Consider the following 14,483-nt stretch of genomic DNA (forward strand, 5'->3'; position numbering starts at 1 on the left):
GAGAATCCCACTCAAGAGGCAGGCATTAGGTCGTCCTGGGATCACCTGTGATGAGCATGGCTGAAAGTGATCTCTGGAGCTAAAAGCAGGTCTTAGTGGAACATGGTCAGCTTTTCATATATGCTGGCTTAATTTTTGTCACATATTAATTCACTTCTCTCTAGGGTGAACATTTTGGAACAACAGAAGCCACAGAGGCCTTCTTTGCAATGACAAGATTGTTTCAGTCAAATGATGTAAGTTCCCAATGCTCCAGGAAAGTGGTTTCCCCTCTGCCTGTGTCTCTGGTTGCATGATGGGCTATGGAGGATTAAAAAAAAAAATTCTTTTGTGGGATGCAAAGCAGCTTCATGACAGAACATTTCTGAATTTTGCAGAAAAATGTAAAAGGCAGCAGTACAGATTAGGTGGTGGTGGGAATTTGCTTCTTTTTTCTTGTGCTGGGATCCAATGTGGGTCTTTCAAGACCGGTGTTATGTGGTCTCGGTGGCCGCTCCCAGTCACCAGTCTAGCTGCCGCTTTCTGGATTCGCTAGAGTTTCCGAGTCACCTTCAAAGGTAGCTCCACATAGAACACATTGCAGCAGTCCAAGCAGGAGATAACCAGGACATAAACCACTCTGGTGAGACTGTGCGCAAGCAGGCCAGGATCACAGCCTGCATACCAGATGGAGCTGGTAGACAGCTGCCCTTGACACAGAATTAACCTGCACCTCCATGGACAGCTGTGAGTCCAAAATGCCCGCCAAACTGGTCCTTCAGGGACAGTTACCCCATTCAGGACCAGAGAGTCCCTCCCACCCACCTGCCCTCTGTCCCCCAGAAACAGTACTTCTGTCTTGTCAGGATTCAACCTCAATCTGTTAGCTGCCATCCATCCTCCAGCTGCCTCCAGTCACTCACACAGGACATTCACCACCTTCACTGGTTCTGATTTAAACGAGAGGTAGAGCTGGGTATCCTCATACCTTTGATGAAAGTTGGTGTTCCCATGGCTAACTTCCTGGGGGGTGACACTTACGGTTATCTTGCCCTTTCCACAGCAAACATTAAGGAGAATGTGTTACCTTACCATCAAAGAGATGGCCAACATTTCGGAGGATGTCATCATTGTCACTAGCAGGTACTGATGTTCTTGTTTCAATGAATGGTGACTCTGGAGTCTTTCCCCTGGCATTTGGTTGAGTGTGGAGGATCTGGCTCCAGTCAGTAAGACTTAAGTCCCTCCTATCATGTTAAGGTGTGAACTCTGTTTTGCTACCTCTAACCACCATTTCACACACCATGCGAAAACAGACTTGCCTTTGCCACTGAGTGCCCCTTGTGTTTGCTTCCTGATGAGTTGACTGACTGGTACAATATACGCCAGAGGCAGTCCCTCCAGACATTGACATGAGCCAACAGTGTGACGCAGCAGCTAAAAAAGCCAATGCAATTCTGGGCTGCATCAATAGGAGTATAGCATCTAGATCAAGGCAAGTAATAGTGCCACTGTATTCTGCTCTGGTCAGACCTCACCTGGAGTACTGTGTCCAGTTCTGGGCACCACAGTTCAAGGAGGACACTGACAAACTGGAACGTGTCCAGAGGAGGGCAACCAAAATGGTCAAAGGCCTGGAAACGATGCCTTATGAGGAACGGCTAAGGGAGCTGGGCATGTTTAGCCTGGAGAAGAGGAGGTGAAGGGGTGATATGATAGCCATGTTCAAATATATAAAAGGATGTCACATAGAGGAAGGAGAAAGGTTGTTTTCTGCTGCTCCAGAGAAGCGGACATGGAGCAATGGTTCCAAACTACAAGAAAGAAGATTCCACCTAAACATTAGGAAGAACTTCCTGACAGTAAGAGCTGTTTGACAGAGGAATTTGCTGCCAAGGAGTGTGGTGGAGTCTCCTTCTTTGGAGGTCTTTAAGCAGAGGCTTGACAACCATATGTCAGGAGTGCTCTGATGGTGTTTCCTGCTTGGCAGGGGGTTGGACTCGATGGCCCTTGTGGTCTCTTCCAACTCTATGATTCTATGACTCCAAATCCCATCAGCCCCACCTAGCATGGCCAGAGATAATGGGACTTGCACTACAAGAACAACTGGAAATGGTGCAGGTTTCACTTCCCTGATATTTGCAATTGCATCTTGGTCAAATGTAGACTTTACATTTTTACAGGTGCACTTACAGCCTCAGGGGGGTGTATCTAAAAATATAGGTGAACATAAGCTGCTGTAGGGGTAGGAAGTGTCTCACATTTAAACTGACCTGCTAGTGCCAGACCAAAAGTGTGGTTGCCCCATTTTGTACCAATTGAAGCCTCCAGGCTGTCTTCAGGGGCTGCCCCAGAATTGAAGCCAAGTCCACTTGTTTTCTGCAAAAGGTCTGTGTTAACAGAAGCTTGCCTTAACTCTTCTAGCCTGACCAAAGACATGACTGGGAAAGAGGATGTGTACCGAGGCCCTGCCATCAGAGCCCTCTGTAGAATCACGGATGTAAGTATCAAATTCTTCAGCCATGAAAGGGGTCTTGCTGTACCCATTTTTAATGCCAGGTGTTCTCTCTCTAACATGCCTGGAATGAGTTCCCCTGATCCCTGTCCTCCAAGTGATTCTTTCCCCAGTGACCACATGTGCTCACTGTAACCAATTGTTTGAGTTTAGTGCTGTCTGTTTTCTAGCAAATGGGTTGGAGTTGAATAATAACGTGATGATTACCATTATCTTGATGGTAACCTGGCCATCTGAGCTTTCATTGGCTGTTCCGCTCCCCCTACAGCTGTGTACAGACAGTAACAGGAGAGAGCAGTTGCTCATGTAGAGCTCAGTCAGTTTTATGAATGGGATACCAATGGGTTTTCTCACCCACACAAATATCTGTACATACTAAGCTTGGCACATTAGCCTGTGTTGCCTACTCAACGTAGTACTACAATTTTGCTTTTTAAGGGATGTTTTTCCTAAATGTTAAAACTTATTAAAACCAGCCAGGGTATAAATAATAAATTGTTGCTGTTGCTGTTACCACTGCCTGGTGTTATTTTTAAACAATAAATGGGGGGTGTTTCAGGAAGAATAGTGGAAGGCTGTGAAAAGAGTGATGGAAGAAAGTGCAGAGCCCAGAATCTCGACCTATTGAACACTGGAGCTCTTTGCAGACACTGTTTCCATGCATGAGGTCTAGAAGCTTTTATTTTAAAACGGAAAGTGAGCTAGTTAGGAATCGATACCAGGCATCAGGTTCTGCCTGAACTTGGAGAACAGAAGCAATCCCAAGAAGATAACATTCTCTGTGTTGGTATCTCTGGCGTCTCTGTGAGTTGGTACCTCTTGTTCTCTCTCTCTCTCTCTCTCTCTCTGGATTCCCAGGGCACCATGCTGCAGGCCATTGAGAGGTACATGAAGCAAGCCATTGTGGACAAAGTCCCCAGTGTCTCCAGTTCAGCGCTGGTGTCCTCCTTAGTAAGTGAAGGAATCTCTTTGCTGTCATCTGATTACGTTCAGGGACTGGGCAGACCCGAGCAGCTCCGACTTGTCGATATCTTGGCGGCCAGGCCACCTTCTGCATCCTTCTTTATTGGCTAGGCCATGTTGCGCACTGTCTTTTGCTTTCAGGGTCCTTCCCACCCTGTCCAATTTTGCAGCAAAGTGCTTTGCTGGGAACCACCGACATTCTCAATGCCTGGCTGGGGTTCCTGCCACCGCCCTCCTCCCTTGCTCCGGCAGTAATTCCAATTCTCCCTTGCTGCCCCAGCTTTGCAGGATTTTAAAATACGAGAAAAGCAAACTCTGAAAGAAAACATTGCCGACTAGTTGCTAAACCTCCTTCTCCACAGTTTACATACGAAGCTGCCTTATACTGAGTCAAGCCTTTGGTCCATCTAGTTCACTTATTTCTACACCGATTGGCAGCACTTCTCCAGGCTTTCAGGCGGAGGACCTTCCCAGGCCTACCTGGAGATGCCAGGAATTGAACCTTGGACCTTCTCATCCAAAGCAGATGCTCTACTGCTGAGCTACAGCTCTGGCATTCCCACCTTCGCCGCATGAAGCAGTTGGTCCCTTACCTTTCCCGCCCCGACCTGGCCACAGTGATCCATGCAACGGTCACCTCCAGGCTTGACTACTGTAATTTGCTCTACGCGGGGCTGCCCTTGAAGCTGTCCCAGAAACTCCAGCGGGTGCAAAATGCTGCAGCGAGGCTCCTCACGGGGTCTCTGCCATGGGAGCATATTCACCCAGTGCTTTTCCAGCTGCATTGGCTCTCGGTGGAGAACAGGGTCAGATTTAAGATGCTGGTTTTGACTTTTAAAGCCCTTCACGGCCTAGGACCCTTGTACCTACGGGACCGCCTCTCCTGGTATGCCCCATGGAGGACCTTAAGGTCCATAAATAGCAACACCCTAGGGGTCCCGGGCCCTAAGGAAGTTAGATTAGCCTCAATCAGAACCAGGGCCTTCTCAACACTGGCTCCGACCTGGTGGAACACTCTGTCTCCTAAGACCAGGGCCCTGCAGGATCTAATCTCTTTTCGCAGGGCCTGTAAGACAGAGTTGTTCCACCTGGCCTTTGGCTCAGAATCAGTTTGATTCCCTCCCCCTCTTTCTTTTTCCTTTCTCCTCCTATGATGAGATTGCTCCCTAATTGTTCTAATATTGTATCTTAATCTTTTAAATTGTATTTTAATCAACTTGTTTTTATTATTGGTTGTTAGCCGCCCTAAGCCTGGTCTTGGCTGGGGAGGGCGGGGTATAAATAAATTTTTTTTTTTATTATTATTATTAATAATACTGGGTTTGCTAGTGTGGTGCCTATAATTGCCCTGGTGTCTGTGAAGCCTCTGAACGGGCCCCATAGTATTACAGTCATACCTCATGTTACGTTCTTTCAGGTTACGTCCCGCGGTGACCCGGAAGTACTGGAAAGGGTTACTTCCGGGTTTTGCCGCTCGTGCATGCTCAGACATGCAAAATGACATCATGCTCAGAAGCAGCGATTCGCAACCCGCCTATGCGCAGACTCACTGCTGCGGGTTGCGCTCTTTTCATGTTGTGAACGGGCCTCCGGAACGGATCCCGTTCGCAACCAGAGTTACCACTGTATTAATAGTAATTTTATTATTTATACCCTGCCCATATGGCTGGGTTGCACCAGCCACTCTGGGCGGCTTCCAACATATATAAAAACATACCGTATTTTTTGCTCTATAAGACGCACCAGACCATAAGATGCACCTAGTTTTGGGAAGAGGAAAACAAGGGGGGGGGGGATTCTGAATCCCAGAAGCCAGGACAGCAAGCGGGATTGCTGTGCTGTGATCCCGCTGCAGAAGCCAGGACAGCAAGCGGGATTGCTGTGCTGTGATCCCGCTGGCTGTTCTGGCTTTGCCGTGCGCAGCCTCTCCCGGGCAAGGGGAGCCTTCATCCCCTGCCCAGGAGAGGCTGCGCACGGCTAAGGCTCCCCCAAGAGCCATACACACACTCCGCACACTCTTTAAAGTGAGCGCTGAGCAAAGCCTCCCCCCCTGCATTCGCTCCATAAGACGCACACACATTTCCCCTTACTTTTTCGGAGGGGGGGAAGTGTGTCTTATAGAGTGAAAAATACGGTAATTTAACAACTTTCCAGTACAGGCCTGCCTTCAGCTGTCTTCTAAAAGTTGTGTAGTTCTTCATCTCCTTGACATCTGATGGGAGGGTGCCACTACTGAGAAGACTCTCTGCCTTTCCACCCTCCCCATAAAAGTGAAAAGGGAACTTGAAAGAGGGAAGCTTTCCCCCCCACTTCCTCTTTCAGCTCTATGTGCTTTTTGAAGGTCTGGTGCATCCCCTCCTTTTGGGATGGCAGCAGGCAGCTGACCTGCTCCAGAAAAGCCTTCCTAAAATGTAATTGTTGTCCTTCTGATCTCTTCAGCCACAGTAATATGCTACTGGGTTTAAACTACCTGCAGGTGGCGCTGTGGGTTAAACCACAGAGCCTAGGGCTTGCTGATCAGAAAGTTGGCGGTTCGAATCCCTGCGACGGGGTGAGCTCCCGTTGCTCGGTCCCTGCTCCTACCAACCTAGCAGTTCGAAAGCACGCCAGTGCAGGTAGATAAATAGGTACCGCTCTGGCGGGAAGCTAAACGGCGTTTCCGTGCGCTGCTCTGGTTCGCCAGAAGCGGCTTAGTCATGCTGGCTACATGACCCCGAAGCTGCATGCCGGCTCCCTCAGCCAATAAAGCGAGATGAGCGCAGCAACCCCGGAGTCGGCCGCAACTGGACCTAATGGTCAAGGGTCCCTTTACCTTTACCTTTAAACTTGGTTGGTAGACGTGCCAAGACAGGAGTAGGGCTAGTATTATTGATTCTCGGCCATTATTTCCAGCACATGATGAAGATCAACTATGATGTGGTCAAACGGTGGATCAACGAAGCCCAGGAGGCTGCTTCCAGTGACAACATCATGGTGCAGGTACGATGCTCCCACCTTCCTTGAATACATGCTTTTAGCACTGCAGGTGGTTTGAATTGGCTTTGTGCAGCTGTAATACAGGATATGGTTAAATAACAGAAACACTTCCCTCCCACTTCCAGAGGAGTCTTTACATTAGTCTGCTGCAGTAAGTACAGTCGTATCTTGGTTTTCGAACACCTTGGTGCTCTGACATTTTGGCTTCCGAACGCCGCAAACCCGGAAGTGACTGTTGCGGTTGGCGAACTATTTTTGGAAGCCGAACATCCAACAGGGCTTCTGATTGGCTTCAGGAGCTTTCTGTAGCCAATCAGAAGCCGTGTTTCGATTTCTGAACATTTTGGAAGTCAAACGGACTTGCGCAATAGATTCCAAGGTGTGACTGTATTCCTGCGGCACCTTAAAGATTATAACACAGTTTATTCTAGCATAAGCTTTTGTGGATTGAGCCTATTTTTTATTTAAGTACTTCAGAGTAGCTTCATTTGAAAAAGCAATCATATTTAGTTGTATTTAGCACAACAGTAATCATGGATTTATTTGCTCCCTTCCTAATTATTTCCCCCCTGACCTGCCAGTACCATGCCTTAGGGCTGCTCTACCACCTTCGGAAGAACGACCGCCTGGGTGTTTCCAAGATGCTGAATAAATTCACTAAATCTGGGTTGAAATCCCAGTTTGCATACTGCATGCTGATTCGGATCGCCAGCCGGCTGCTGAAAGAGTCTGAGGAGGGGTAAGCATGTTTGTTTGCCAGGGCTTTTAGTAGAACAGCCATACAGTGGTGCCTTGCAAGACGAAATTAATCTGTTCCGTGAGGCTCTTCGTATAGCGGTTTTTTCGTCTTGCGAAGCAAGCCCATTGACAGCTTAGCGGATTAGCGCTATTAGCGGATCAGCTGACAAGCGGATTAGCTGCTTAGAAAAAGGGGGGAGGGGGGAAAAACCCGCAGGAACTCGCAAGACATTTTTGTCTTGCGAAGCAAGCCCATAGGGAAATTCGTTTTGCGAAGCGCCTCCAAAACGGAAAACCCTTTCGTCTAGCGGGTTTTCCGTCTTGCGAGGTGTTCGTCTTGCGGGGCACCACTGTACTCAATTCCTTTCTCTCTATGGCTTCAAGGTCTTCAGGAGGTATTGAAGCTGCTGGGTAGTGTTGTGCTCAGGGCTGCATGCGAGGGCACGGCAACCTGGGATTGTAGCTGCGATTTCAGAGAGCAGCAGCTCTCAATTCTGGCAAATCCATAAAGGCAATTTCCTTTCTCTCTGGCAGGCACGACAACCCGCTGTTTGATTTCATTGAAAGCTGCCTGCGGAACAAACACGAGATGGTCATTTACGAGGCTGCCTCCGCCATCATCCATCTCCCAAACTGTACAGCCAGGGAACTGGCACCAGCAGTCTCAGGTGAGCTTCAGGAAGGCGTGACCTTCACCAAGAGCAGTTCCCCCCCCCATCCTGGTCCCCTCCAGATGTTTTAGACTACAACTCCCATCAACCTAGCAGGGGCTGATGGGAGTTGTAGTCCAAAACATTGGAAGATTGGGGGAGCCTGATATGGCAAGCATTTCCAGAGGGCAGGAATGGCTGCTGGCTACCGTGGGAGAACGAATCTCAAGCATCTTGCAGCTTGCTCTCATCCACCTAAAGTTGGAAGGGGCCGAGATTGTTGTTCCCTCTGACCTAGTGCTGGCAGCTCTGGCTTGCGCTCCTATTCAGCAGTTGCTAGGAACTGGCCATAGGCGGTTCTCAACCTGTGGGTCCCCAGATGTTGTTGGACTACAACTCCCATCACCCCTGAGTTCTGGCCTTGCTAGCTAGGGGTGATGGGAGTTGTAGTTCAACAACATCTGGGGATCCACAGGTTGAGAAAGGCTGCCCTTGGACCTGGGCGCACAGAGCAGTAAAGGTTCCTGGGATTGTGCCCTCACACGTGAATTCCTTTTATTATTATTATTATTATTATTATTATTATTATTATTATTATTTTATAAAATAATATTTATTAAAATTTCAGAGGAAATACAAAAATGTAAAAAAAAGAAAAAAGAGACAAAAAGATACAAAATGCAGAAAAATAAGAATAGTTAAAAACAAATCAGTCATTCCAAACCCTATCTTTCATTTGCCTATTTCCCTGACTTCCTCACACCTCCCTTTTTTTGTATTCGAATTCAGTCATTGTTTCAGCAAATCCTTTCCATTTTTGCTTTTACTTTTTGTATTCTAGCTTAATTAGTTATTTCACTGACAAATTAATTAACTCTATACATCCTATCCATCTTTCACCGTATTCTGTTATTCAATTTGCCTTACTTTATTTAACCTTATCTTACCATAAAATACCTTAAAACTTAAAAACTTAATGCTTATTTATACATAACTCCTTATATAATTTCTACTAAAGCCAGACAATTTCGTTCACACGTAAATTCCTTTCCCTTTCAGTGCTCCAGCTCTTCTGTAGTTCTCCCAAGCCTGTCCTGAGATACGCCGCAGTCAGGACCCTCAATAAGGTAAGCATTTCCAAGGCACCTTGCACATCCTATAGGTCCTTGTCCGATACAGGTAGCTTGTCAGCACTCTCCAGTGGGTTTTTACTGTTTTCCTCCCCCTCCCTGCAAGGTGAGAAGGGGGCTCTAGTTGGGGCAGTGGGCCTATAGTAATGCTCTGGCCACACGCCCCTCTCTCACCTGCCCTTACCATCCAGCTGGCTCAGGTTTAGAGAAACGACGGCCGACCGCATATACTTTTTACAGGACAAAACGCATCAAAAAGGTAGTTGCTGCCACCACTCCCCTGTGCCAGGGCACCAGAAAACGCAACTCAAGGGAGAAAGTTACGCTTCCTAATTACCGGCTGCCCTGCAAGTTACTTTCACAAAAATGCAGGCAGAAATTCAACAGGTAGTGTGTAACTGATTGGTCGGGCTTCTGGACTCAGACTTCCCCCCAGAATGGCACACAGGACAAGAAAAAGTCTCTTTTTAAAATTTATTTAAATTAAAAACAGGTTTAAAGATACTTTAAAAAAGTAGGCACATTAAAAAGTAGGCACATCTCTTGTACATTTCATACTAAATGTACACTAAAACAATAACATGGTATAGTATAGCTAGCTAACATACTTACAAATGAGCACAAAACAAAAAATTTCCTTCCAGTAGCACCTTAAAGACCAACTAAGTTAGTTCTTGGTATCTTCTTCAGATACCTGAAGAAGTGTGCATGCACACGAAAGCTCATACCAAGAATTAACTTAGTTGGTCTTTAAGGTGCTACTGGAAGGAATTTTTTTGTTTTGACTATGGCAGACCAACACGGCTACCTATCTGTAAATGAGAACAAAGGCAAAGTTAGTATGGTTTCAAAGTCTCAATGAAATCTGCATCTCCAAGACAGAAGAGATCTTCATTACAAAGACCCACAGGCAGGATGACTATCACAATGCTTTGCTTCTCACTTGACCAAAGTTTTGTCTATTGAAATTTCCTAACTTCACTACAGGGCCTGTCACTGGTCTTTGTGGGGTGGGCAGCAAATTCTTGCCCCGGTAACCTCTAGGACAGGTCCTGGTTAACTATGCTGCTCATGCAAGCCAAAATACTATGTAAAATCCAGCAATTTCAAAACAGAACACAGAGGGGTGCAATTCTTGAGAATCAAGAGAAGCTGGTCTCTGCAGCGTGTGTCTCACCTTCCTATTCACTGGACCCCTGAACCGCTGCCGTACGATTCTTCCATTCTGTAAGTTGTTCTGGGTTGCCAACGTCCGACTGCCCTTCCAGGTGGCGATGAAGCACCCGTCAGCAGTAACCGCCTGCAATTTGGACCTGGAAAACCTGATCACGGATTCAAACCGCAGCATTGCCACCCTGGCCATCACCACCCTCCTGAAGACGGGGAGCGAGAGCAGCGTGGACAGGCTCATGAAGCAGATCTCGTCCTTTGTGTCCGAGATCTCGGACGAGTTTAAGGTGAGGCGATTTCCCGTCTGCCCTTCGGCCTGCAGAGTTCTTAGGCGGAAGGAGTTCCTAGCTGGCAGGGCGACCTTCGTCTCCCTGGAGTTGGGCAGCGGTCCTGGGCTAGGTGAGGACAGGAATCAAAGCTTTTCAGGATCTACAGTAAGAGAACACTTGTAGTTTGTGAGCCCATCTAACATTCAGCATTACAGTGGTGCCCCGCAAGACGAATGCCTCGCAAGACGAAAAACCCGCAAGACGAAAGGGTTTTTCGGTTTTTGCGACGCTTCGCTAGACGATTTTCCCTATGGGCTTGCATCGCAAGACGAAAGCCCATAGGGAAATCTCGGGGACCTCTTTTAAATGCTGGCGGTGGGGAGCAAAGCCTTTCCCCCCCCTCCGGACTTCAGAAGAGGTCCAGGAAGGCCGGTGGGGGCGAAAGTCTTTGCTCCCCACCGCCAGCATTTTAAAAGCGGTCCGGGATAGCAGGGAAGCGCTTCCCGCTATCCCGGACGGCTTTTGAAGGCAGGCGGGGGGGGGGGAGCAAAGACTTTTGCCCCCCGCCAGCCTTCAGAAGAGGTCCAAGTCTTTGCTCGCCCCTGCCTGCCTTCCCGGGAGAGCGGAGAAACGCTGCCGCCCGCCAGCATTTTAAGATCGCCCCGGGACAGCGGAAAAGTCTCCGCTGTCCCGGGAAGGCAGGCGGGGGGGGAGCAAAGACTTTCGCCCCCCGCCAGCCTTCAGAAGAGGTCGGGGGACAGACTGTCCCCGGACCTGGTCTGAAGGCGGTTTCCATAGGAACGCATTAATTGATTTTTAATGCATTCCTATGGGAAACCGTGCTTCGCAAGACGAAAAACTCGCAAGACGAAAAGAATTGCGGAACGAATTAATTTCGTCTTGCGAGGCACCACTGTATAGTGGTACCTCGGGTTAAGTACTTAATTCGTTCCGGAGGTCTGTTCTTAACCTGAAACTGTTCTTAACCTGAAGCACCACTTTAGCTGATGGAGCCTCCCGCCGCTGCTGCCGCGCCGCCAAAGCACGATTTCTGTTCTCATCCTGAAGCAAAGTTCTTAACCCGAGGTACTATTTCTGGGTTAGCGGAGTCTGTAACCTGAAGCGTATGTAACCCGAGGTACCACTGTAAACAAAACCAAGGATCGTTTGGGAACCAGAATACAGTGGAACCTCAGAAGCCGAATGCCTGTAAACTCGAACATTTTGGCTCCCGAACGATCGAAAACCGGAACTGATTGTTCTGGTTTTCGAATGGTTTTTGGTACTGTACGTCTTCCGCAGCTTCTGCAGCTTCTGATTGGCTGCAGGACGCTCCTGCAGCCAATCTGAAGCCGCGCCTTGGAAGTTGAACATTTTGGAAGTCAAATGGACTTCTGGAACGGATTCCGATCAACTGCCAAGGTACGGCTGTATTGTTTTTGTTTTATGAAATCATTTATTTCCTGCCATTCAGCCCTCACAAGGCCCTAGTGGGGCAAAGTGGAATTAAGGCTGTCCATGGCCTGTAGAGATCTTTGCTGGAATGCAGGTACTGATGCCCTTCGCTCAAACCTTGTGCTGCTCTTGCCTTAACAGGTGGTGGTGGTCCAAGCCATCAGTGCCCTGTGCCAGAAGTACCCGCGGAAACACAGCGTCATGATGACCTTCCTCTCCAACATGCTCCGGGATGATGTAGGTTGTGTTGCCTGCCTTGTGTGGGGCAACCGGCAAAGCATATCAGCACAACGCTCATATTTTGGTGAAATACAGCTAGTGTATCCAGTAGCAATTTTCATGCAAGCTAAAAGTTTGCTTTTGATGTGAAGTTGCCACAGTGTGACGTTGACCCAGCATTTCTGTATCGTGTATCTTTTCCCAAAGAGGCCTCCATGCTCAGATTGGAGGAAGCTCACATCCTTGAGACCTCCTGCTTTTGGTATAAGCCTAGGACAGGGGATGGTCGTGGTGGAGATTAATAAGTAGGGCTTGTGGCCAGAGCAAACATACTAGCCTTTGAACGATCTGAAAATCAAGGATGTTTGTTTTAGTCCCTGTAAAGTTTCGTTTTTCCTGGTTATCTGTTACACTAGATTATCTGCTGCGCAAGGACAAAGGAATTTAGATACTGTTTCATCACTGACAGCTAAAAGTCCAAGAAGCCTCCCTCCCTCCCTCCCTCCCTCTCTCTCTCTCTCTCTCTCTCTCTCTGTGTGTGTGTGTGTGTGTGTGTCAGTCATTGTTATTAGCACAGTGGAAACTCAGTATTCAGAGCCTGCAAGTAGCTGGCGAAGAAAAATATTCTGTGCTAGGATATAGTAAACCTCAGATCTTTCCATTTGGGAGCGTGTTCAATGCAGAAATGATGGGTAAACATTCCATTGTGGCATTTTTACTTGTGATAAATATGATGGTGGGAACTGGACTTTCAGAGGCCATTCCAGACCATCCCTCTTCCTAGTCACTTCCTGTGGCACTTGTGGCTGGTCACGGTTGGCTCACATACCCTGCTCCTGCTTTGGGACTCGTTTCTACGACTTAGAATCAGCCAAACAACACTTGACAAATTTTGGTCACCTCATTGGTTTGGCACATGGACAAAAAATGAAGGGGTTTTTTTAAACAAAAAATGAATGTAGTTTTGCCTCCCAATTTCTCATTCGTTTTTGTCATTCTTTTTTTCTATTTGTTAGGGCAAGAATTTCTCTGCTCTTTTTGTTTGATTCTTGCCCCCATTTTTTAAAAAAACCCATTGCGAACAGCAAGTTGCTCTTGTGCTTGCAGATGTGGGAAATCCCTAAGAGGCTGTCCATAAAGTGTGTTCCTCAGTTGCATTTGGGAATAGGATCTAAGCTTGATGGATGTCTGGGCTAGGCTGGTCTTCCAAGCTCCCTTTGACTCCTGCTTTTCCGCCCCCTCCGCAGGGTGGCTTTGAGTACAAGCGAGCCATCGTCGACTGCATCATCAGCATCATCGAGGAGAACCCGGAGAGCAAGGAATCCGGCTTGGCCCACCTCTGCGAGTTCATTGAAGACTGCGAGCACACGGTGCTGGCCACCAAGATCCTCCACATGCTTGGCAAGGAAGGGCCCAGGACGCCCTCCCCTTCCAAGTACATCCGATTCATTTTCAACAGGGTGGTGCTGGAAAACGAAGCTGTGAGGGCCGGTGAGTTGGCAGGCTCCAGACCTGTCTTTGCCACGTAGCCAAGAAGGGGAAGGGAGCAGGTCTTCCTGGGGGAGGCTGCCGTGAATGGGGCCTTTGGGTCCACCTGGCTTCATCCCAGAGTTGAATACATGCCCCAGATCCTTTAGCTTAGCAAGACTGTTTGCAGGAGGCCCAGGTGCTGCTGTGTAAAGATAAGCTTGGCTTTTTGTTGGGAAGGCTAAGGGAGCAAGAAGCCAAGCTTCAGTCGTGAATTATTTTTTTTTAAAGATATTTATTAAAGTTTCAAAAAATAAATAAAAACAAAATAATAATACAAACAAAACACAAACAAAAACAAGTATAATTTCAATCCCTTATTATCTTATAACTTGCTTTCCCGACCTCCTCATACCTCCCCTTTCTGTATTCCAATTTCTAATTATTAATTCAGCAAATCCTCTCCCTTATTTTTCATTTGATTGTTAGCCTTTCTTTTCTTTTTACTTAATCATTATAGCTGAAAACCACTTAATTTCTAAACCAACATCAATCTAACATTCATTAATTTTGCAATGTTTCCTAAGATAGTCCTTAAATTTCTTCCAAGCTTCAGTCGTGAATTTTAAAGGTGAGGGGTTGTTGCTGTTGTCTATTAGATTTATATACAATAGTACCTCAGGTTACATATGCTTCAGGTTACAGACGCTTCAGGTTACAGACTCTGCTAACCCAGAAATAGTACCTCGGATTAAGAACTTTGCTTCAGGATGAGAACAGAAATTGTGCGGTGGTGGGAGGCCCCATTAGCTAAAGTGGTGCTTCAGGTTAAGAACAGTTTCAGGTTAAGAACGGACCTCCAGAACTAATTAAGTTATTAACCCGGGGTACCACTGTACCATCCTTCATCAAAAGATCTCAGGGCGGTTCACAAGATAAAAGCACAATAAAT

The 14,483-nt window shown here is 47.4% G+C and overlaps 1 protein-coding gene across 1 annotated transcript in view; it reads left to right on the plus strand.

The window, feature by feature from the left end:
- COPG2 (COPI coat complex subunit gamma 2) overlaps nt 1-14,483 on the plus strand; it is a 36,547-nt gene that overhangs the window by 6,558 nt on the left and 15,506 nt on the right. The window contains exons 4-14 of the mRNA XM_081926902.1: nt 165-236; nt 1,043-1,122; nt 2,404-2,479; nt 3,353-3,445; nt 6,350-6,436; nt 7,015-7,172; nt 7,706-7,839; nt 8,881-8,948; nt 10,220-10,408; nt 11,987-12,082; nt 13,312-13,555. Coding sequence (XP_081783028.1) covers nt 165-236; nt 1,043-1,122; nt 2,404-2,479; nt 3,353-3,445; nt 6,350-6,436; nt 7,015-7,172; nt 7,706-7,839; nt 8,881-8,948; nt 10,220-10,408; nt 11,987-12,082; nt 13,312-13,555 — 1,297 coding nt within the window. The remainder of the gene's footprint in view (nt 1-164; nt 237-1,042; nt 1,123-2,403; nt 2,480-3,352; nt 3,446-6,349; nt 6,437-7,014; nt 7,173-7,705; nt 7,840-8,880; nt 8,949-10,219; nt 10,409-11,986; nt 12,083-13,311; nt 13,556-14,483) is intronic.

The sequence above is a fragment of the Podarcis melisellensis genome, assembly GCF_964234715.1.
Source record: "Podarcis melisellensis genome assembly, chromosome: 10".
NCBI lineage: Eukaryota > Metazoa > Chordata > Lepidosauria > Squamata > Lacertidae > Podarcis > Podarcis melisellensis.